We start from the raw sequence: 25,113 nt of genomic DNA on the forward strand, positions 1-25,113 counted from the left end.
TCGCTCTGCATAGAGTCCAAATGGCATATGGAGATCCCAGAAGGGGTAAGTATGGCGGATTCCTTGGTAGGAGGGCGCTCCTGTGTGCATGTGAAGCAGGAGCCGGAATCCGCCATACACCCAGTACCCCAATCGATCAGCTGCAGTGGTCACAGCACCGCACAGTGTTTAGTGGCCGCTGCCAGGACTGCACATCGGCTCTTATTTTTCTATTAATTCTTTTCTCCCCTTCTTTGTAGAAAATGCTTTCAGGTTACATTGTTGAACTTGAAAGCATGTGACACTTGGTCTCTAGCATTACTATATTTGAAGGATCTAACCTGCAATTTCTGAAAATTGTATGTGCATAGATTTCAGTCTTCAAATTAGATTACTACTATATTAGGATTTTCTTTTTTTTTTGTAGAATGAACATTTATCTGGCGTGTAAATGTGTGAGCTGGTCCTGTATGACATGCTTGTGGCTTCTGTAACTGTACCCGTAGTTCACGATCAGTGGTGTCATTGCCATCGTACACATGCACCACTGACTGTTTAAAGGGTGCCTGGAAGTGAAGGAAACGTCATTATAGAGCAGCCAAGCTCAAAGGCAGCCGGCAGCACTTCAGGAGACGGGGAAGCAACATCTGCATTAGGAAACACAGCGAGCTGTGATCTGTGTAGAGGATTACAGGCAGAAATGCCCAAGTGAAATTGCCTGCTGAAAATGTATTTTGATTAATGCAAATGCATATTACTCTGTAGATTATCTCTGGAGAATATGCCAATACTAAGGAATGTAAGTCTGCTATTGAAATGTTGGCGTGTCGCCTTCAGCGGAGGCATTGCAGCGCAGCATGAAGTTCTAGAACTTTATTTTAAGATTGATGTTATTTACTGTATAGTCCTGTTCCTCTACTATTCCTCCTAGAACCACGGGAATACATTAGCAAATGGGCGTAAGGTGTGTGGCCCAGTCACTGTCACACTGTGCAGGTATTCACCGCTTTAATAGGAAAAGTGAGAACGCCTAGTTTCTAATTTATTCCTAGATTTCTATGAGGATGGTAGAGTTAGGAGTAAAGGTGCCCAAGATTTGCTAGTTCATGAAGCAAACCGATGTTTATTAATGTAAACTTGTTTGGAGTAGTGATTAGACTTCATTAAAAGGAATTTGTCATCCCTCCCCCCTAAAAAATCAATTTAAGCTAATTAACCATATAGGGGACTTGGCTCCTATAAAAGTCATGCCTGTAGAGTAGTTTTTTTTTTCAGATATAGCCATGTTAAAAAGGTCTTTGATTATGCAATTTTTTTCTCTTTTATGCTCTTGTTGTGGCCAAACTCTGAACCATTCCGCCCCTTTGTTGTTTGCTCCTTCTCGTACCCTGCGCCGCGTATGTTGCTTGTTCCTGTCTGCAGCGGCCCCTTAAGACGTTGTCCAGTGTCGGCTCCCACTTTCGGGAGAGTTTGCTCTGGCCAAGCAAGCGCTGTCAATCATCAAAGGAGGAGGGGTAGAACTGTGCTCCGAGAGTTTGTCCATGGCTAGGGGGCACGGAGCGCCCTCATTTGCTTAATAACGATCACTTATTTGTGTAACTATCTGAGAAAGCTGCATTACAGGCATGATGTGTGATGTCCCCTATATGACTGTCTGATTAGTTGGGTTTTGGGGATGGCGGAGTTCTTCCTTTAAGGGCATATTGTGCATTTACAAATTTCTGCCATCCTGTCTATTGCATATTTCACCCATTTTATAGCAAACCGTATAGTACAGATCTCGGAGCACACGGCACTGGATAAGAGCTGCTGTGTGCGGGGTCCGATGTTCTGGCCTCTGTACGCAGTATTGTCCCCAGACTTCTCTGCAGATTTCAGCTGATTCCCCAGTTAAACACCATGGCATCTATTAATGTTGTTAATGTTCGCTGCTCACAATGATTGTTTTGTGTTTCACAGACTTTTGTTTTTTCTTTCCGGACTAATCTCCAGTGTAAAAGTATGTTTAGATTCTCTTCTGGTTTTTATTTCCTGGTCTTAGGATGCTAAAGGGGTTATGAAACGTTATTTAAATTTTTAAACACCTGCAATTGTACGAAGACAAAACAACCCTTCCTTATTCTCCTGACAATTCAGTATAGTATCTGTGGCAGTCCGTCTGGTGTTCGATTACATGAAGCCAGCATGTGAACGTTGTAACCAATCAGCGGCCACCGCAGTGCACCATGATGCCCGCACTATGGCATGCCATCGCTGTGGCCACTGATTGCCTGCCACCTGGAGGACTTCTGCTGCTTCTATTCTGAATTGCTGGGGAAAAGAAAAGCAAGGGTTATTTTTTAATCATGTTATGTTAAATACCACTTGCAGATTTTATTAACCCCTTTAATATTGGCTATAGTCTCCACCTTAGTCCTTTAGGGTTAAATGAAATATTTCCTTTTGAAGTGGACATGTTATCAGTATATAAAAATGGTGTGTGAATAATACTAATACATGGGTTGTCTGCTATTACAGCTGTACTGTGCTGGTTGTTGTTGTTTTTTTACTTTTTGGAGAAAGCAGTTATGATTTTATAATTTAAAGAGAACCATGCTATTAAACGGCAGATGTGGAGTTAATCTGCAGGTTACAGAGATTGGGTATAAAAACACAGCCGAGTGCAGCTATGGTGTACTGTTTGAGCAGCTCCCATAGAAGTGAATAGGAGTTAGGTAGACCGCATAGAAAAGTGAGGTGTGCTTTTATCGTAACTCCTGAGTTACTGAAACTGCAGAGCCCACTGCACTCCATGCCGTCATGTGGACTGTATGCCAGTGGTGCCTAAGGCCACGCATGGACTGTATGCCAGTGGTGCCTAAGGCCATCGTATGCACTTTATGCGAGTGTTGACTAAGGCCGCCGCATGCACTGTATGCCAGTGGTGCCTAAGGCCGTCGTATGCACTGTATGCCAGTGGTGCCTAAGGCCACGCATGGACTGTATGCCAGTGGTGCCTAAGGCCGTCATATGCACTTTATGCGAGTGGTGCCTAAGGCCACGCATGGACTGTATGCCAGTGGTGCCTAAGGCTGTCGTATGCACTTTATGCGAGTGGTGACTAAGGCCGCCGCATGCACTGTATGCCAGTGGTGCCTAAGGCCGTCGTATGCACTGTATGCCAGTGGTGCCTAAGGCCGTCGTATGCACTGTATGCCAGTGGTGCCTAAGGCCGTCATATGCACTGTATGCCAGTGGTGCCTAAGGCCGTCGTATGCACTGTATGCCAGTGGTGCCTAAGGCCGTCGTATGCACTGTATGCCAGTGGTGCCTAAGGCCACGTGTGGACTGTATGCCAGTGGTGCCTAAGGCCTCGTGTGAACTGTATGCCAGTGGTGCCTAAGGCCAAATGTGGACTGTATGCCAGTATTGTGTGGACTGTATGCCAGTGGTGCCTAAGGCCAAATGTGGACTGTATGCCAGTATTGTGTGGACTGTATGCCAGTGGTGCCTAAGGCCAAATGTGGACTGTATGCCAGTATCGTGTGGACTGTATGCCAGTGGTGCCTAAGGCCAAATGTGGACTGTATGCCAGTATTGTGTGGACTGTATGCCAGTGGTGCCTAAGGCCAAATGTGGACTGTATGCCAGTATTGTGTGGACTGTATGCCAGTGGTGCCTAAGGCCACTTGTGGACTGTATGCCAGTGGTGCCTAAAGCCACGTGTGGACTGTATGCCAGTGGTGCCTAAGGCCTCGTGTGGACTGTATGCCAGTGGTGCCTAAGGCCTCGTGTGGACTGTATGCCAGTGGTGCCTAAGGCCTTGTGTGGACTGTATGCCAGTGGTGCCTAAGGCCTTGTGTGGACTGTATGCCAGTGGTGCCTAAGGCCTCGTGTGGACTGTATGCCAGTGGTGCCTAAGGCCACTTGTGGACTGTATGCCAGTGGTGCCTAAGGCCTCGTGTGGACTGTATGCCAGTGGTGCCTAAGGCCACTTGTGGACTGTATGCTAGTGGTGCCTAAGGCCTCGTGTGGACTGTATGCCAGTGGTGCCTAAGGCCTCGTGTGGACTGTATGCCAGTGGCGCCTAAGGCCTCGTGTGGACTGTATGCCAGTGGCGCCTAAGGCCTCGTGTGGACTGTATGCCAGTGGCGCCTAAGGCCTCGTGTGGACTGTATGCCAGTGGTGCCTAAGGCCTCGTGTGGACTGTATGCCAGTGGTGCCTAAGGCCTCGTGTGGACTGTATGCCAGTGGTGCCTAAGGCCTCGTGTGGACTGTATGCCAGTGGTGCCTAAGGCCTTGTGTGGACTGTATGCCAGTGGTGCCTAAGGCCTTGTGTGGACTGTATGCCAGTGGTGCCTAAGGCCTCGTGTGGACTGTATGCCAGTGGTGCCTAAGGCCACTTGTGGACTGTATGCCAGTGGTGCCTAAGGCCTCGTGTGGACTGTATGCCAGTGGTGCCTAAGGCCACTTGTGGACTGTATGCCAGTGGTGCCTAAGGCCTCGTGTGGACTGTATGCCAGTGGTGCCTAAGGCCTCGTGTGGACTGTATGCCAGTGGCGCCTAAGGCCTCGTGTGGACTGTATGCCAGTGGCGCCTAAGGCCTCGTGTGGACTGTATGCCAGTGGCGCCTAAGGCCTCGTGTGGACTGTATGCCAGTGGTGCCTAAGGCCACGTGTGGACTGTATGCCAGTATCGTGTGGACTGTATGCCAGTGGTGCCTAAGGCCAAATGTGGACTGTATGCCAGTATTGTGTGGACTGTATGCCAGTGGTGCCTAAAGCCACGTGTGGACTGTATGCCAGTGGTGCCTAAGGCCTCGTGTGGACTGTATGCCAGTGGTGCCTAAGGCCACGTGTGGACTGTATGCCAGTATCGTGTGGACTGTATGTCAGTGGTGCCTAAGGCCAAATGTGGACTGTATGCCAGTATTGTGTGGACTGTATGCCAGTGGTGCCTAAAGCCACGTGTGGACTGTATGCCAGTGGTGCCTAAGGCCTCGTGTGGACTGTATGCCAGTGGTGCCTAAGGCCTCGTGTGGACTGTATGCCAGTGGTGCCTAAGGCCACTTGTGGACTGTATGCCAGTGGTGCCTAAGGCCTCGTGTGGACTGTATGCCAGTGGTGCCTAAGGCCTCGTGTGGACTGTATGCCAGTGGCGCCTAAGGCCTCGTGTGGACTGTATGCCAGTGGCGCCTAAGGCCTCGTGTGGACTGTATGCCAGTGGCGCCTAAGGCCTCGTGTGGACTGTATGCCAGTGGTGCCTAAGGCCATGTGTGGACTGTATGCCAGTATCGTGTGGACTGTATGCCAGTGGTGCCTAAGGCCAAATGTGGACTGTATGCCAGTATTGTGTGGACTGTATGCCAGTGGTGCCTAAGGCCACTTGTGGACTGTATGCCAGTGGTGCCTAAGGCCTCGTGTGGACTGTATGCCAGTGGTGCCTAAGGCCTCGTGTGGACTGTATGCCAGTGGTGCCTAAGGCCTTGTGTGGACTGTATGCCAGTGGTGCCTAAGGCCTTGTGTGGACTGTATGCCAGTGGTGCCTAAGGCCTCGTGTGGACTGTATGCCAGTGGTGCCTAAGGCCTCGTGTGGACTGTATGTCAGTGGTGCCTAAGGCCACATGTGGACTGTATGCCAGTATTGTGTGGACTGTATTCCAGTGGTGCCTAAGGCCACATGTGGACTGTATGCTTGTACAGCGGCATAAGTAGGGGCCTCAGGCAGCGGTGCATGTTAGGAGTTCCTGCTGACGTATACAATGGAGGGTTCGGCATGCGAATACCTATGATGACATGAGCAGTTTGTATTCAATCAGCCATTCATGCTGACTTGTCCACTTCAAAGTTCTAGTCTGTAGTGTGACCTTCTCCTTGATAGTTGGTGACAAAGGCTGCCCATTAATCACATAGTATAGATGTTTTTCAGTAGTGGTGTGTTTATAGGAAACTTTGATAGAAACAATTTGCTGTGACCAAAGCTCTGATTCATCAGCACATTTAGCAATGACACTGACTGCTGATCATTTTCCTCCTTTTCAGGATGTTTGATGTTGGCGGCCAAAGATCTGAAAGAAAAAAGTGGATTCATTGCTTTGAGGGAGTTACTGCAATCATTTTCTGTGTGGCACTGAGTGATTACGACTTGGTCCTAGCTGAAGATGAAGAAATGGTGAGTATGAAGGTTGCAAACTGCAGAAGGTGCCAACTACCTGTAGAGGGAATTTGCTAGGCTTTGTGGATTATTCTTACAGCTGTTACATTCAGATACATTGCATTATTAACCTTTTACTGGACTCTCTGCTTTGTCTTTTTGTTTTTTTTCGAAACCACTTTTAAAATGTCCTTCTATTTTGTTTAATCATTTTAAAGGGGTGGTCTTGTTTCAGAAAACCTTTGTTAAATATTCTACTTTACTTGCTCGTCCTCCCCAGGTCCAGCACTGAAGCTCCTACCCTGCTTCTTAGTGTCTGTGTCAACGGCTTTGCCCAAGTTGACGGTCAAGTGTGTGTGTTGTTTTTTTTTGTGTGTTTTGTTTTAAAACGGACAGTGACCAGGTAACAGAGCTTTTCCAAAAATGGAAAACCCCTTTAAGTAAGGGTTACCATAGCACTGTTGAACTTGGCATTTCTCTCCTTGAGGAAGTTGCCCTCTGCCCTTTTTATCTGTTCCTGATGGCGGTGAACATGGCCAGACCTCCCTCCATATAGCCGTGCATTTACAGACCGGGGCATTAGAAATGTATCGAATGGATTGAAATCGTCTGACCTCACCAGATCACCATAAGAAGATGTTAGGTGTTGAGTTCCCCCGCTGCACAGGAGGAATCCCCATTTATGTCTTCTGCTGTCTCCCATTCAATCTCGGCCGCAGAGGATGTGAGCCAGCGTCTTGCTCAAACTCGAGCTGTGCGTCTGGTTACTGCTGCCTCTACAGGTTCTGCTATAGCAACCGGCATTAGACAGCGGGGATAAGACACTCCTTGAGCCAAGTCCAGCTTTTGCTCTTCTGAGCATGCCCGGGAGACTACCACTCATTGGTGGTCGGAGGTCACATGCCCATGTCCTCAAGAGAGTCCGGATTGGCTCACTAGCAAGGTCCTTGCAGACTGGCATCTGTAAAAGGATCTCACGGCTGTTCGCTAGTAGAGTCCAAACATGTGAGGTGTGTGTATGTCTCTGGTGCAAGCTCCTAATATTCCTCTACCCTCTTGTTGTGTATGCGTTTAGGGAGATTGGAGTAAAAGTCAGCGCTGAGTAATGGCATCGCCAGTGTGACGCCGTGCGCATAGTGGGTCCAGTCCGGCTCTAACCCCAGGTTCCTAGGGGCTGAGTCTTGAGACCGCACTTGCGCTAAGTTTGCTGTGCCCTGCGACCGCTAACAAGGAACAGCGTCTTTATACTTGTTTGCAGCGGTTCTGTGAATTCAGTGTTGGCTGCAGTTCACACCGGGTGACATTTACTCCGCGTGTGTTCGTTGCCATCACCTAGCAGCAGCTAACATCTCTGCAAGGTGGACCCCAGGTTGCGAACGCACCTAATTATATTTTATTTTGGTGCAGGCAGCGTTGACACACGTGGTCGTCTTCCCATTTTAGAGCATATGACACCACATGACAACCCGCAAACATGCGATTACACGGAAAGTGTTTACAGCATCGTCACTTATAAAGTTGTAAACTTTTTTCTTTTTTTGTCGTAAGGATTTTTTGTGACCTTTTCCCACTGATTGTAAGCTGAATCTCATAACTTGGGTACCTTGCCCTGCAAGGCGTTGCTGACTTATTTGAAAAGACTGATTTTGTTCAGTATATTTCTTAACTTGTCTCCTAGCTGCTATTCTGAATTAAATGAGTTTTCCAGACTTGTTATATTGATGAGTGATTCTTAAAGGGTCCCCCATGCCCTCCAACCCAGCAACATTAACATATACATGACTACATGCCCTGCCTAACCAGCTCTGTAATGCTATTTACTGAAATCTATGCTTCAAGGGGTATTCCCACCTCCAAGATCCTTTCCCAGTATGTAGTAGGTGTAATAATAATATTCGCACATACCTACAATTAGAAAGGTAGAATATTTTTTCTGATTTGCTAGGTCTCTTGCCTTGTGTGCAGTCATAGCGGGACCTTGGGTATCCATGGTTACGACCACTGATATAGTTAGGTAGTTGTTAGTGGCCGTAACCCTGGACACCTAAGGTCCTGCAATGCCTGCACATGAGGAAAGAGACTGCGAATCGGATAAACTATACTACATTTCTAATTGGAGGTATGTGCTAATATTATTTTTTTATTATTAATCCTACTACATATTGCGATAGGATCCTAGAGACTGGAATACCCATTTAAAGAAAGTAGTTTTAACCTCTGCTAATTAATTATGGCTTTGACTAGTCGATGGAGCTTTAGTTACCCCAGATTAGTCACCCCTCTTACCTTGTTATCACGTCCCTGTGGGTGTGATAACATAATTTGCACAAGTTGGTGTCATCAGCAGCTCCTGCAAATCTCGCACATGCGCTCGGCTCATTTCGGCAGCATCACTGCGCTCCTGTAGCCAGGTGTACGCTCCCAGCTTCAGAGGCGCACTGTGCGTGACCGGAAGTGCAGAAGACAGCATGCACAGTGTGCCTCTGAAGCCGGAGAAATGTACACCTGGCTACAGAGGCGCAGTGATGATGCCAAAATGAATAGCGCGAGATTTGCAGGGGCTGGCACTGATGCCGTCCCATGTAAATTGTTATCACGCACAGAGAGTGTGATAACATGGAAAGACTAGTCTGGGGAAACAAATGCCGGATCGACTAGTCAAAGCCCTGATTATCATTCGAAAAGCGGAGGTTAAAAGTACTTTCTTTATACATAGATCTCAGTAAATAGCATTATACAGGGGTGGTTAGGCTAAGAATGTAGTCATATATATGTTAATGCTGCTGGGTAAGAGGGCATGAGGACACTGGCGGGTTCCCTTTACAAATGTACAATTGGAAACACAATGTAGTTAAAGAAAGTCTAATTTCCAAGGCTTAAATCGATCTGCCCACTACACATTGTAGTGGACAACCTCCTTTAATGGACGTCATCAAAATCCGATTTTTGCAGGTTCTGGGCCCTGTACCGATCAGCTGTTTGCAGGTCCAGCTGCAGCCATAGTCTGTGTATGGGGCCGGAACAACAGAGATCCTCACACTGTGCAGAGGCCGTTCCAAAGTATTGCAGCTCTGTTCCCATTGACTTCAGTAGGAGCTAAGCTGCCGTAGCTGAGAGTGGCCACTACACAGTGTGAGGAGCTGTAGTGTTTGGCTCTGTTCATTCATTACATTCTGTTGTGGTTGAAGCTGAAATGGCGGTCGGTGCGTGTGCCAAGAATCGGACTCCCGACAATCTGCTGTTGATGACCGATCTTCAAAATAAATCATTCATATAGCCAGCTTGGACAACTCCTTTAAAATCTTGGGCGTCAGAATTACTGATGTGTTGAATACCTCAACCAAAGAGGATTCAAGAATAGAACTATACTAGAATTTATTACTGACATGACTCTCAGGTTACTGACATTATATGGTTAAAAACTAGTGTCCTGTATAAATGGTTCATAGCTTAAAAAATAGTAGTGGGCAATACCTACTGCAAATCGTCAGCGCTGTGTGCTCCAGGGATCTGTGGGATTTAAAAAAAAAAAAAAAAGCTTTGTGTTCCAGAAACAGCTCCACACTTGTCCACAGGACATGTCTGGTATTACTGCGGAGCTCCATTGAAGGGAATGGGAACTGCAATAAGGCACATAACCTCTGCACAATAGACAATGCATTTATTACAGTATGCCTGTTCTTTGATGGATTTAATGAGTAAAGATCATTGTTTCTCAGTTCTTCATAGTTTAACCCTTTATAAACTGTCATCTTATTTATAAAAAGCCCTTTGTTCTTTACTTTTTTATAAAGTGTATGTTTTACGTCACATCAAGAAATTGTACTGTTTATTGCCTTTTTGGTGATTTAAATTTTTTCGTCCCTATGTTTAGAACCGAATGCACGAAAGTATGAAACTCTTCGACAGCATCTGCAATAACAAGTGGTTTACAGACACCTCCATTATCCTTTTCCTAAACAAAAAAGATCTGTTTGAAGAAAAAATCAAGAGGAGTCCGCTAACAATTTGTTACCCAGAATATGCAGGTATTTTTCTGCCTTCTGCGGATACGTCGAGCATACTGAATCTCATATGTCACGTCCTTGTCTGGGCCCTGCTAGTGGGATCTACAGTCTCGTGTCCTTCGACTTTAAGACCCAAACTCATCAAAGCAATTATGGCAGAATAAATTGCATTGAAAATTTGCAAACATTTTGCATCCTTTTCACATTTTTAAGCTAGTTTTGGACACCTCCGCCAAAAGGGGCCCATGGTTATCGCAACGTCCGCACATCTAATTTTAAGACTAGGTGCAGCGTGTCTTGCATCAGAAATCTTACTCCAGTCTCAAAACACCGTTGTATTGAGTGAGGACAAGCACTAAAAGTCTGCACGTTACACATGTATGCAGCTCAATACTTGTGGTCATGTGACCTCACGGGCAACATCAACATCTGGATATCCTGACAGTGTGTAGTGTACACGCTGCAAGGGTTCAGAATTCTGCATTCATATAAAGTGACAGAAGACGGGACACACCTTTTAAAGGAGTGGTCCATTACTAGAATAACCCCTTATTAATCTGAATGTTTGCCCCCTTTAAAATGAAAAAGAAAAAAAACACATATACTCGCCTCCCGTGCTGGCGCCATTCCAGTGGTGGGTGCAAGTCTCATGTGAACCCCGGGAACAAGAGTGCTGGAATGATGTCGACACGGGAAGTGAGAGTAGGTGTTTTTATTTTAACGGAGGGCAGTCATTCAGATTGACAAGGGGTTGTCCTAGTAGTGGAAAACCCTTTTAGGCTAAGTGCACACGTTGCAGAATTGCCGCGGAAATTTCCGCGGCAATTCTGCGCCTCCTGCCGTGGGTATATCGCATGCGGAATTTGCATGCATATTCCCGCAGAAAACTAGCGTTTTGCAAGCATAATTGGCTTGCAGAATGCTAGCGTTTTCCAAGTGATCTGTAGCATCGCTTGGAAAACTGATTGACAGGTTGGTCACACTTGTCAAACAGTGTTTGACAAGTGTGACCAACTTTTTACTATTGATGCTGCCTATGCCGCATCAATAGTAAAAGATAGAATGTTAAAAATAATAAAAAAAAAATAAAAGGATATACTCACCTACCGCAAACAGCCAATCTCCTCAGCGGCTTCCGTTCCTATAGATGGTGTGTGTGTGTGTGCAGGACCTTCGATAACGTCGCGGTCACGTGACCGCGACGTCATCATCGCAGGTCTTTTACACACCATCTACAGGAACGGAAGCGGCCGCGTGCATCGCTGAGGGGCAGGAAGACTTTGTGGCCATCAGAGGGTGAGTATATCACAATTTTTTTATTTTAATTCTTTTTTTTTTTTTTTTTAACAATTATATGGTGCCCAGTCCGTGGAGGAGAGTCTCCTCTCCTCCACCCTGGGTACCAACAGCACATGATCTGCTTACTTCCCGCATGGTGGACATAGCCACATGCGGGAAGTAAGCAGATCAATGCATTCCTAGGTGTGCGGAATCCCCGCAATTCCGCAAATTTAATGAACATGCTGCGTTTTTTTCTGGAATGCGAATCCGCTCAGGAAAAAATGCAGCATGTGCACAAAAAATGCGGATTGCATTTTATTAAATAGGATGCTTAAAGGGCCACTGTCACCCCCTGCAGCCGTTATAAACTCAAAGAGCCACCTTGTGCAGCAGTAATGCTGCATTCTAACAAGGTGGCTCTTTTAGTTTTGTGTTCATGTATTACTAAAATAAAGCAGTTTGAAATTTTGCAAAAATACCTGTCTTTGTCCACGGAGGCGGGTCTGAAGCCTCCTCTGTGAAGCGCCCAACTGCAGTCACTCATCTCTTCTGGGGCGATGGTCGCCGCCCCCTCCGCGCTGTTTTCTTTTCAAATCCGGCGCCGGTGCTGTGTAAATATTTGTGGGGCAGGCGCAGTAAGCTCTGGCGGTCTGACGTCCCAGCCAGGCTTGCAGACTGCGCCTGTGCTGGCAGTGCGGCCACACACCTCGGTAATCCCTGCCCCGCACTGTGTTATGCATTATGCACAGTGCGGGGCTGGGATTCCTGGGCATGCGCACTGCGTGTGTCAGCCACTCACCCAGGTCCCCCCGCTGACACACGCAGTGCGCATGCCCAGGAATCCCAGCCCCGCACTGTGCATAATGCATAACACAGTGCGGGGCAGGGATTACCGAGGTGGGTGGCCGCACTGCCCGCAAATATTTACACAGCGCCGGCGCCGGATTTGAAAAGAAAACAGCGCGGAGGGGGCGGCGCTGAAAGCCCCTGAAGATTGGAGTGACGGCAGAATACCGTTCAGCTGGAGGCTGAGGACCCGCCTCCATGGACAAAGACAGGTATTTTTGCAAAGTTTCAAACTACTTTATTTTAGTAATACCTGAACACAAAACTAAAAGAGCCACCTTGTTAGAATGCGGCATTACTGCTGCACAAGGTGGCTCTTTTAGTTTTTAACGGCTGCAGGGGGGTGACAGTGGCCCTTTAATGTAAGCGTTTTTTTTGCGGTTTTATAGCGTTTTTATAGCGAAAAACCACTTTAAAACACGCAAAAAATCTGCTACGTGTGCAGACAGCCTTAAGGTGTACATTCTTCTTGTATAGATGTCAGCCCGACCCGTTCAACCGACAATTCTTCCATCTCCCATTTATACAGAAACGTGGGCTTGGGAGAGTGTTCATGTGTTGTCAATGAAGAGCTGAGAGACCCTCAGCTTGACTGGTAGTGACTAGTGATGAGCGAATATACTCGGTACTCGAGATTTCCCGAGCACTCTCGGTGTCCTCCGAGTATTTTTTACTGCTCGGAGATTTAGTTTTCCTCACCTCAGCTGAATGATTTACATCTGTTAGCCAGCTTGATTACATGTGATTCCCTAGCAACCAGGCAACCCCCACATGGACTTATGCTGGCTAACAGATGTAAATCATTCAGCTGTGGCAAGAAAAACTAAATCTCCGAGCACTAAAAAATACTTGGAGGACACCCGGGCGTGCTCGGGAAATCTCGAGTAACAAGTATGTTCGCTCATCACTAGTAGTGACTGATCTCCCAGGAGAACAAACGGATCTGGCTTTTGAGATCTAACATCCGGATCCTCGTCTCCTCTGATATCTTTCAGGGAAAACCGGGAGGCTCTCGTACACATAAGGTGGTGGTCATCTACTCCTGCCTAAATGTTTTGGCTTTGATGCAGACTACTTGGATGCTGTGGTTTTATTTATTAAAAAGTGTAAAACTCACCACTTATTGACTCTTTACAGGTTCAAACACGTACGAAGAGGCGGCTGCATACATTCAGTGTCAATTTGAAGATCTTAACAAGAGAAAGGATACAAAGGAAATCTACACCCACTTTACATGTGCGACGGACACCAAGAACGTGCAGTTTGTGTTTGATGCAGTGACTGATGTCATCATAAAAAACAATCTCAAAGACTGTGGCCTTTTCTAAAACATGTCATTCTATGGTAAGATGGTTCGATATTGACCAGGTAGAGCTACCAATGCAAATACGACTCCTGATGAGACCGTTAGCTTCTTTTCTGATCCCCGTCTTTATCGGTCTGCTTAGGACTCGGATGCAATAGTAAGAGCTTGTTGGTTCATGTGTCCGCCACCTGAGCTGCAATTGAAAACTCGATCCTTTTATAGCTTATTGTTCAAGGTTATATGGACCCTTGAGTTGTTAATTCAATATGATCTATCACACAGCCCGGTTACTAGTGTATAGCATAAATTGATATAAGGCCATACATGAAAAGTTTATTTTTTTAATTTATTTTCTTTTTTTGGGGGGGTATAATAGGGGTGGTTCAGAGACCGAGATTAAGGACAGTTTTCACTGTGTAATCAATCCCCAGGATTTCATACATCTAATGATGCTTCTATCTACTTTCTCCTGTAGATTGCATCTGACTTCACCCTGTTATAGCTTGATGGCTTTTGGAGTGATTTAAGACTCAATGACCGGCGGACCAGTACTGTACTTTGCCAGTTTTATTAGCTTTATTTATGTTCATGTCTTTGTAAATTTTCCGAAGTAACCGCTATTTCCTAGGCCACACAATGGAGAAGGTATCTTGATTGTATGTATACTGTAATTGTAGGAATGTTATTTGTACAGACATTGAACAGAATATTTTAATAATTTGAATTGTTTAAAAAAGAAAACAAGAAAAAAAAAGAAAAAAAAGCTCCTCTGTTTTATGAAATGCAGTTAGAGGACGTTTCTTTTCTCGCCTGTTAGGTTATTTAAAAAGATAGTGTATATTTTAATATTTTTTTCTTCCCTCTTAAGAATGCATGCTGCCTTATTCTGTGTCCTGCAATGTTTCCTTGCAAGCCTGTAAGATATAATTCTATATATACTGAAGCAGAATGAGATCTGGGCACCTTACAGTCGCACAATCCTGGGGCATGTAACACAGAATCATCCTGTCGGCCTGAGCCTTCACTGTGCATTTTTATTATGTAATATTCTCTTGCGCATTGCCTTACAGGTGGTGCCAAAACTGCATTATTTTTTTTTATACATTTTAAGAATCAAGTAATCTTTTATTTGTAAATAGATTTTTTTTTTCAGGTGTTTGTCCAGAACATTTTGTGGGCTGCTGACATGCAAACAAACATTTTGAGATGATCTTATTCTCGTTGGAAGAATCCTGTACTTGGCATGCGGACCATGGCAGTACTTTGTATAGATGAGTCAGTCTGGCGTTAATGAAATTCCACATATGTGCTCCATTTTACTACACCTCAGCTTTTCCATTGCAATGTGCAGCCGGACGACTCTCCATTTGATTCCGTTTTAATGTTTGGCTTTGTGATGCTGTCTTTGTAATTCCCTCACCGTTCCTTTTCGTCTTACAATCCTTTCATTCCTTCATCCTTGCTAACTTTTTGGATGGTATTATGTTGTAAACTTCCCCACTGGAAATCAAGATATTCCTAAATCTTGTGACCATTTTTTTTTTAAATATTTTTTATTTTTATTTATTTTATTTTTTTTAGACAGGTGAACCAATCCTGCACCTTTTTGAGCCATTCTAATTTTATACGGTTACTCACTAGAAAAAAACATCAGCGATCGGGACACTTTTTCATAAGATCTCCACTCTTACCTCACTGTAGGTTGACAGTTGTCTTCACAAAGCATAAAGGTTGTTGCCTCACATTTTACCCGAAATTCACAAGTATCTTTTTTTTGTGTTGTCCAAAACTTGTTAAAAAAAAAAATGAATTGTACTCGTTGTTACCTTCTTCATTAAAGTTTTGTACTTCACTATATGGAATGAATTCTTGGTGATTAATAATTACTAAAGTTACAGATGAATTCTTTGTGCCTTGAATGATTTTTTTTTTTTGTTTATTTAAATAAAAGTATTCAGCAGACAACCTGATACATGTTTGTAACAATGTATTGACTTATCAATGTTGTCATCTTCACCTTGTATATAATAGAGCACCGCTTTGTTCAACATTATTGATGGGTTCCTTGACTTTTTCATGTAAAACCATGTTGCTAATGAATCCTAATAAACCTTGCAGTTTTTCAGGTTTTACATCTGATCTGTTAAGTGTTTAGATATTGCTTCTAGGAATATACTATTGCATCAACGTTCTGCTGAAACCAGAATTTCTCATGTGAATATTTACCAGAAATATGGATGAGATATGTAAGATATTTGCTGGAAACTACCTGGGCTGCTCCATTAAGTGCCAACAGTAGATCTCCAGCATCCTGTACTATCTGTAGTTGTCACATAGTCACCATTCAACATCTGGATATTGCTTGTAGATCACCTGTGGTAGTATAGCTCCCTTTGCTGCAGCTAGAAACCATAAAAATACAGCTTTGTGCCTTGGGAAACTAGTGTGATGTCTTCACCCAATAAGGTGATTAAGAGCATGTACAGAGAAAGGGATAGTTCTTTGTCAGTCCCAAGAGGACAATGTAAGTAGACTAGGTAAGTCCTTAAAATAAAGGCTTTTGTGTGGCTATTTTTATGGTTTTCATGGACATTACCTTTTTGAATGATTTTATATTAGATAAGTGTATCTATTATGAGATGTGCCCCTCAAGTGGGCTCATGTACACAAAGCTTGTCTCAAATGAAAGACTATTCTAGACAAGCACCAATTTAGTTCAGCACTATAGCCTGCAGTTCTGCTTTGCAATCATCACGTAACAACCAGTCATGATGCAGGAAAAGAAGCAAGTTGGCACATGACGAGTATGAAAATCATAGATAAGCCTTCACGTCTCTGGACTTGTCTGCCAGTAAGCTGATCTGAGGTGTCATTGGTCAACAATTGCAAAAGGAACTTCCAGCCGCTAATCTTGATTTGTGTGCCCAAATACCTTCAGTGTGGCAGAACATTTTTAAAGGGAACCTGTCAGCAGGATTGTGCACAGTAACCTACAGACAGTGTCAGGTTGGCGCCGTTATACTGATGAAAATGATATCTTGGGTGATGAAATCTGTCTTGTGGTTGTTGTTTAATCTGCATTTGCAGTCTAAAGTTAGTGAGATTCTGGGGCGGCCTGTGGGGGGTCTTTATGTGGTGCTCTGCTTACATATTCATCTGTATGGCTTATGACCGATCACTGATCCCTCACTGACCTGTTCCCTGTTTTACATACTGTATATCTTACTGCTTGGTAAAAAAAATAATTACATTGATCATGCAGGCGGCAGCACCTGCACTGTTGCATGATTGGATGTATAATATTCATTTTATTTAGTAATATACATTTCTTGAGGGGGAAAAAAAATGTTTTCCTTAAAATGGCGCCGGCCATGCCTGCACAGTAGAATAGTACGGAATTCAATAAATGGCTACTGCATTGGTGCCACCAACGGCGTAATATTTTTTTTTTAGAGGAAATAAAAATTGTCTCCGCCAAGATGGTGCCATTTTGAGGATTTTTTATATTTTCTCATGAAATTAATATCACTAAATAAAACAAATGGATATCATAAGTCCGATCATTCTACTACGCTGATTAATTAAATTTTTTTTCCCAAACGCTGTATATCTTATTATGTAAAATAGTGGTAGTGGCAGGTCAGTGAGAGATCCGTGACCTGGCAGAAACCACACACATGAATACCTAATCAGAGCACCACATGAAGACCCCCCCCCCCCACAGGCCGCCCCGGAGCACGAGAATCTTATTACCGGTAACTGAAAACTACAAATTAAGATTAAACCACAAGACAGATTTCATCACTCAGGTATCATTTTAATCAGTATAATGGCACTGACCTGACACTGTGTGTAGGTTACTGTGCACAATCCTGCTGACGGGTTCCCTTTAAAGAGAATGTGTCAGCAGGTTTTTCGCTATACAATTTGAGAACACCGCACACACCCTGATTTCAAGGATGTCACTTACTTGGCTGTTTTCAATACACTCTGGTTTATCAGCAGGAGATTATCATTATAGGACAAGCTGCCTTGTACCTCCTCCGTGTTGTAATTTTTAATGTCCAGTGTATTAGAACCACTGTCAAGTGAATAATTGATTTGTTTAATGACAAAGGCATATGCCAAATGATGCAATATTTTAGGCAGGAGGTAAATGGTCAGTATTTGACATCAATTAAAAATTTAGAAAACGTAAGAATCAACTTTGACAAGAGCCTAATTGTGATGGCTAGGTGACTGGCTAGAGCATCTCCTCAATTGGAAACATTGTTGAAATTTGGGTGGTTTGCAGCTGGTGTTTTTTGGAAAGGGCAGGTGGTGAACCAGAACCAGGGTCATGGTCTGTCCATGTTCATTGAGGAGCATGAGTAGCGAAGGCTGACCATACTTTATCAGTCGACGTGCACATGCTGACTCCAGTGTACTGCTGAACACACCTACAACGGACACATGAGCATTATGGTACCGTCACATTTAGCGACGCTGCAGCGATCTAGACAACGATCCTGATTGCTGCAGCATCGCTGTTTGGTCGCTGGAGAGCTGTCACACAGACAGCTCTCCAGCGACCAACGATGCCGAAGTCCCCGGGTAACCAGGGTAAACATCAGGTTACTAAGCGCAGGGCCGCGCTTAGTAACCCGATGTTTACCCTGGTTACCATTGTAAATGTAAAAAAAACAAACACTACATACTTACATTTCAGTGTCTGGTCACGTCCCTCGCCGTCAGCTTCCCGCACTGACTGAGCGCCGGCCGTAAAGCACAGCGGTGACGTCACCGCTGTGCTCTGCTTTACGGCGACCGGCGCTCACAGTCAGTGTGGGAAGCTGAAGGCGAGGGACGTGAACAGACACTGAAATGTAAGCATGTAGTGTTTTTTTTTTTTTACATTTACAATGGTAACCAGGGTAAACATCGGGTTACTAAGCGCGGCCCTGCGCTTAGTAACCCGATATTTACCCTGGTTACCAGTGAAGACATCGTTGAATCGGTGTCACACATGCCGATTCAGCGATGTCAGCGGGAGATCAGCGACCAAAATTAAGTTCTGATCTTTCCCCAGCGACCAACGATCTCCCAGCAGGGGCCTGATCGTTGGTCGCTGTCACACATAACGATTTCGTTAACGATATCGTTGCTACGTCACAAAAAGCAACGATATCGTTAACGATATCGTTATGTGTGAAGGTACCTTTATTTCCTCATCATGGAGTTATAGAATTAGCTGGCCTGATTTGATGACCACGTTTTATTTTTATATATATTTTGTGTAAATACATTATGTTGATAGCTGGGTTCACGTGCGTACTCCACTGAGTTGTGGAACTAGTAAACGAACCCTTTAGGACAATGAGCCAGCTAGATGGGTGACAGTTTGAAGGAAATATTCAGGCCCGTTCACCTATGTGTAAAATCTTTCGCTGCTTTATTAGAAAGTTAAAAGGGCTACAATTCCCTAGAAATCTGTGGTACCGTGAACTTTTTGATGGTTATCTAATAAATGACAGCAGTGGGAGAGTTAAAATAGTTTCTAGTTCTGGTATGCTCAGGAGCAAGCTAATTACAGGCACATAATTTGCAAGCCTGGCTGACACCATGGGGAAGTATCATGCCTCTTGCGTAACTCCTCTCGGAAACAGAATACTATATTACAACAATATTCCGTGTATACCAGTGAGACGAGAAAGGAAACGGAAGATTCAGGCCAAAAGGAACTTTAGTGGTGAAGCTAAACATCCACCTCGGCTTCCTATTGAAGATTTTTATTAAGGGGGGGGAATGAATTTTTTACCCACACTGATTTTTATCGTTTTGGATTCCCACCACTGAGAAAGAGACATGCTACTGAGTCCCATTTGCAAACTTTAATTCTGTAGAAATGTGGAAAATGACCTGGTCTGAAGTAATGAAATTGGAGAGAGGATAGAATAGTTATTACAGAGTGGAGGAATCAAGATACAGAAAAATACATTTAATTTATTTAACTCGCTTATAGAGCGCCATTAATTCTACATTGCTTTAACCCCTTTACCCCCAAGGGTGGTTTGCACGTAAATGACCAGGCCAATTTTTACAATTCTGACCACTGTCCCTTTATGAGGTTATAACTCCGAAACGCTTCAACGGATCCTGGTGATTCTGACATTGTTTTCTCGTGACATATTGTACTTCATGATAGTGGTAAAATTTCTTTGATAGTACCTGCGTTTATTTGTGAAAAAAACGGAAATTTGGCGAAAATTTTGAAAATTTCGCAATTTTCAAACTTTGAATTTTTATGCAATTAAATCACAGAGATATGTCACACAAAATACTTAATAAGTAACATTTCCCACATGTCTCCTTTACATCAGCATAATTTTGGAACCAATTTTTTTTTTTTGTTAGGGAGTTATAAGGGTTAAAAGTTGACCAGCAATTTCTCATTTTTACAACACCATTTTTTTTTAGGGACCACGTCTCATTTGAAGTCATTTTGAGGGGTCTATATGATAGAAAATGCCCAAGTGTGACACCATTCTAAAAACTGCACCCCTCAAGGTGCTCAAAACCACATTCAAGAAGTTTATTAACCCTTCAGGTGTTTAATAGGAATTTTTGGAATGTTTAAATAAAAATGAACATTTAACTTTTTTACACAAAAAATTTACTTCAGCTCCAATTTGTTTTATTTTACCAAGGGTAACAGGAGAAATTGGACCCAAAAAGTTGTTGTCCAATTTGTCCTGAGTACGCTGATACCCCATATGTGGCAGTAAACCACTGTTTGGGCGCATGGGAGAGCTCGGAAGGGAAGGAGCGCCGTTTGACTTTTCAATGCAAAATTGACAGGAATTGAGATGGGACGCCATGTTGCGTTTGGAGAGCCACTGATGTGCCTAAACATTGAAACCCCCCACAAGTGACACCATTTTGGAAAGTAGACCCCCTAAGGAACTTATCTGGATGTGTGGTGAGCACTTTGACCCACCAAGTGCTTCACAGAAGTTTATAATGCAGAACCGTAAAAATAAAAAATCATATTTTTTCACAAAAATTATATTTTTGCCCCCAATTTTTTATTTTTCCAAGGGTAAGAGAAGAAATTGGACCTCAAAAGTTGTTGTCCAATTTGTCCTGAGTACGCTGATACCCCATATGTGGGGGGGAACCACCGTTTGGGCGCATGGGAGGGTTCGGAAGGGAAGGAGCGCCATTTGGAATGCAGACTTAGATGGAATGGTCTGCAGGCGTCACATTGCGTTTGCAGAGCCCCTAATGTACCTAAACAGTAGAAACCCCCCACAAGTGACACCATTTTGGAAAGTAGACCCCCTAAGGAACTCATCTTGATGTGTTGTGAGAGCTTTGAACCCCCAAGTATTTCACTACAGTTTATAACGCAGAGCCATGCAAATAAAAAAATATTTTTTTTTCCACAAAAATTATATTTTAGCCCCCAGTTTTGTATTTTTCCAAGGTTAGCAGGAGAAATTGGACCCTAAATGTTGTTGTCCAATTTGTCCTGAGTACGCTGATACCCGATATGTGGGGGGGAACCACCGTTTGGGCGCATGGGAGGGCTCGGAAGGGAAGGAGCATCATTTGGAATGCAGACTTAGATGGATTGGTCTGCAGGCGTCACATTGCGTTTGCAGAGCCCCTAATGTACCTAAACAGTAGAAACCCCCCACAAGTGACCCCATATTGGAAACTAGACCCCTCAATGAACTTATCTAGATGTGTTGTGAGAACTTTGAACCCCCAAGTGTTTCACTACAGTTTATAACGCAGAGCCGTGAAAATAAAAAATCTTTTTGTTTTCCCACAAAAATTATTTTTTAGCCCCCAGTTTTGTATTTTCCCAAGGGTAACAGGAGAAATTGGTCCACAAAAGTTGTTGTCCAATTTGTCCTGAGTACGCTGATACCACATATGTTGGGGTAAACCCCTGTTTGGGCACACAGGAGAGCTCGGAAGGGAAGGAGCACTGTTTTACTTTTTCAACGCAGAATTGGCTGGAATTGAGATCGGACGCCATGTCGTGTTTGGAGAGCCCCTGATGTGCCGAAACAGTGGAAACCCCCCAATTATAACTGAAACCCTAATCTAAACACACCCCTAACCCTAATTCCAACGGTAACCCTAACCACACCTCTAACCCTGACACACCCCTAACCCTAATCCCAACCCTATTCCCAACTGTAAATGTAATCTAAACCCTAACCCTAACTTTAGCCCCAACCCTAACTGTAGCCCCAACCCTAGCCCTAACCCTAGCCCTAACCCTAGCCCTAACCCTAGCCCTAACCCTAGCCTTAACCCTAACCCTAGCCCTAACCCTAGCCCTAATGGGAAAATGGAAATAAATACATTTTTTTTTATTTTTCCCTAACTAAGGGGGTGATGAAGGGGGGTTTGATTTACTTTTATAGCGAGTTTTTTAGCGGATTTTTATGATTGGCAGCCGTCACACACTGAAAGACCCTTTTTATTGCAAAAAATATTTTTTGCAATACCACATTTTGAGAGCTATAATTTTTCCATATTTTGGTCCACAGAGTCATGTGAGGTCTTGTTTTTTGCGGGACGAGTTGACGTTTTTATTGAAAACATTTTTGGGCACGTGACTTTTTTTATCGCTTTTTATTCCGATTTTTGTGAGGAAGAATGACCAAAAGCCAGCTATTCATGAATTTCTATTGGGGGAGGCGTTTATACCGTTCCGCGTTTGGTAAAATTGATAAATCAGTTTTATTCTTCGGGTCAGTACGATTACAGCGATACCTCATTTATATCATTTTTTTATGGTTTGGCGCTTTTATACGATAAAAACTATTTTACAGAAAAAATAATTATTTTTGCATCGCTTTATTCTCAGGACTATAACTTTTTTATTTTTTTGCTGATGATGCTGTATGGCGGCTCTTTTTTTGCGGGACAATATGACGCTTTCAGCGGTACCATGGTTATTTATATCTGTCCTTTTGATCGCGTGTTATTCCACTTTGTTCGGCGGTATGATAATAAAGCGTTGTTTTTTGCCTCGTTTTTTTTTTTTTTTTTCTTACGGTGTTTACTGAAGGGGTTAACTAGCGGGCCAGTTTTATAGGTCAGGTCGTTACGGACGCGGCGATACTAAATATGTGTACTTTTATTGGTTTTTTTTTTTATTTAGATGAAGAAATGTATTTATGGGAATAATATATATATTTTTTTTTTCATTATTTTGGAATATTTTTTTTTATATTTTTTTACACATTTGGAAAAATTTTTTTTAACTTTTTTACTTTGTCCCAGGGGGGGACATCACAGATCAGTGATCTGACAGTTTGCACAGCACTCTGTCAGATCACTGATCTGACATGCAGCGCTGCAGCCTTCACAGTGCCTGCTCTAAGCAGGCTCTGTGAAGCCACCTCCCTCCCTGCAGGACCCGGATCCGTGGCCATCTTGGATCCGGGGCTCGAGCAGGGAGGGAGGTGAGGAGACCCTCGCAGCAACGCGATCACATCGCGTTGCTGCGGGGGGCTCAGGGAAGCCCGCAGGGAGCCCCCTCCCTGCGCGGTGCTTCCCTGCACCGCCGGCACATCGCGATCATCTTTGATCGCGGTGTGCCAGGGGTTAATGTGCCGGGGGCGGTCCGTGACCGCTCCTGGCACATAGTGCCGGATGTCAGCTGCGATAAGCAGCTGACACCCGGCCGCGCTCCCCCCGTGAGCGCGGCTGATCGGCTATGACGTACTATCCCGTCCAGGGTCAGATAAGCCCAGGGCACCTCGACGGGATAGTACGTCTAAGGTCACAGAGGGGTTAAAGACATTATTGGCACATAAGGAATCTAGACTGTGAGCCCCAATCAGTATGTGTCTTGAGCGTGGGAGGAACCTGGAGCAAAGACGGTGGAACATATTAACTCCTTGCAGATGATAAAGCGTCCACGCAAAACGCGCCTCAAGGGGACAGCAGGGAGACAAGCGGACACTGCCACTTTCTAAGCTGGGTTAACTCCTTATGTCTTATGAGTCTGGTGACAGCTGTGATTGTGTGTGCATATTGTTCACCAGCTCATTCTATGTACTATTCTTATTTAAACATGCAAGTTATTTGTTCTCATGCACCCCTGGTTATTTAGGTGCCCGCTCTCTCCTTGCTATACCAGTCTGTTTCCTCATCTTTTTCTCCTCCCTGAGCCATATTGTATGATACATTTATATGTGATACTATTTATTTAATAAAATAACATTTTTTTTACATTTCTGGTGGTGTTTCTGTACTCCGTCTTCTTGGTTTGCATACATTTTGGGAGTATGCCACATTTCTCTATGAAATTAGGTGAATCTATATTGGGAGTGAGGTTTTCCCTCTCTTGGCCGCAGTGATACATACCTCCCAACTTTTGAAGATGGGAAAGAGGGACAAAGCTTGCGACGTGAGCCGCGGAAAATTTTAGGCCACGCCCCTGACCACACCCATTCATAATTAGTCACACCCATATCCACATTCCAACCACACCCATTTAGCACTGTTGATCACACTGTTTCATATACAATAATTATAAACAAAAAAATATGGCCACACAGTGCTCCATACTGTATGATGACCACACATGATTCTCCATACTGTATAATAACCGCACATGATGCTCCATACTGTATAATGACCCCACATGATGCTCAATACTGTATAATGACCCCACATGATGCTCAATACTGTATAATGACCGCACATGATGCTCAATACTGTATAATGACCGCACATGATGCTCCATACTGTATAATGGCCGCACATGATGCTCCAAACTGTATAATGACCACACATGATGCTCCATACTGTATAATGGCCACACATAATGCTCCATACTGTATGACGACCACACATGATGCTCCATACTGTATAATGGCCGCACATGATGCTCCATACTGTATAATGACTGCACATGATGCTCCATACTGTATAATGACCCCACATGATGCTCAATACTGTATAATGACCGCACATGATGCTCCATACTGTATAATGACCGCACATGATGCTCCATACTGTATATTGGCTGCACATGATGCTCCATACTGTATAATGACCGCACATGATGCTCCATATTGTATAATGGCCCCACATGATGCTCCATTCTGTATAATGATCACACATGATGCTCCATACCGTATAATGGCCACACATGATGCTCCATACTGTATAATGACCGCACATGATGCTCCATACTGTATAATGACTGCACATGATGCTCCATACTGTATATTGGCTGCACATGATGCTCCATACTGTATATTGGCTGCACATGATGCTCCATACTGTATAATGGCCCCACATGATTCTCCATATTGTATAATGACCGCACATGATGCTCCATACTGTATGATGACCACACATGATGCTCCATACTGTATAATGGCCGCACATGATGCTCCAAACTGTATAATGACCACACATGATGCTCCATACTGTATAATGGCCACACATAATGCTCCGTACTGTATGACGACCACACATGATGCTCCATACTGTATAATGGCCGCACATGATGATCCATACTGTATAATGACTGCACATGATGCT

At 44.1% G+C, this 25,113-nt stretch overlaps 1 protein-coding gene across 3 annotated transcripts in view; it reads left to right on the forward strand.

Moving 5' to 3' along the window:
* GNAI1 (G protein subunit alpha i1) overlaps positions 1–15,521 on the forward strand; it is a 90,708-nt gene extending 75,187 nt beyond the window's left edge. Inside the window, exons 6-9 of one of the 3 annotated variants that reach the window (XM_069765145.1) lie at positions 6,000–6,129; positions 9,986–10,139; positions 13,383–13,589; positions 14,027–15,521. In XM_069765145.1, the coding sequence (XP_069621246.1) occupies positions 6,000–6,129; positions 9,986–10,139; positions 13,383–13,573 (475 nt within the window). In that variant the 3' untranslated portion in view covers positions 13,574–13,589; positions 14,027–15,521. Of the gene's footprint in view, positions 1–5,999; positions 6,130–9,985; positions 10,140–13,382 lie in introns of all 3 variants that reach the window. The other 2 variants (XM_069765146.1, XM_069765144.1) reach the window with 2 other exon arrangements.
* Positions 15,522–25,113: the final 9,592 nt, after the last annotated feature.

The sequence above is a fragment of the Ranitomeya imitator genome, chromosome 4 (assembly GCF_032444005.1).
Source record: "Ranitomeya imitator isolate aRanImi1 chromosome 4, aRanImi1.pri, whole genome shotgun sequence".
NCBI classification, from domain to species: domain Eukaryota; kingdom Metazoa; phylum Chordata; class Amphibia; order Anura; family Dendrobatidae; genus Ranitomeya; species Ranitomeya imitator.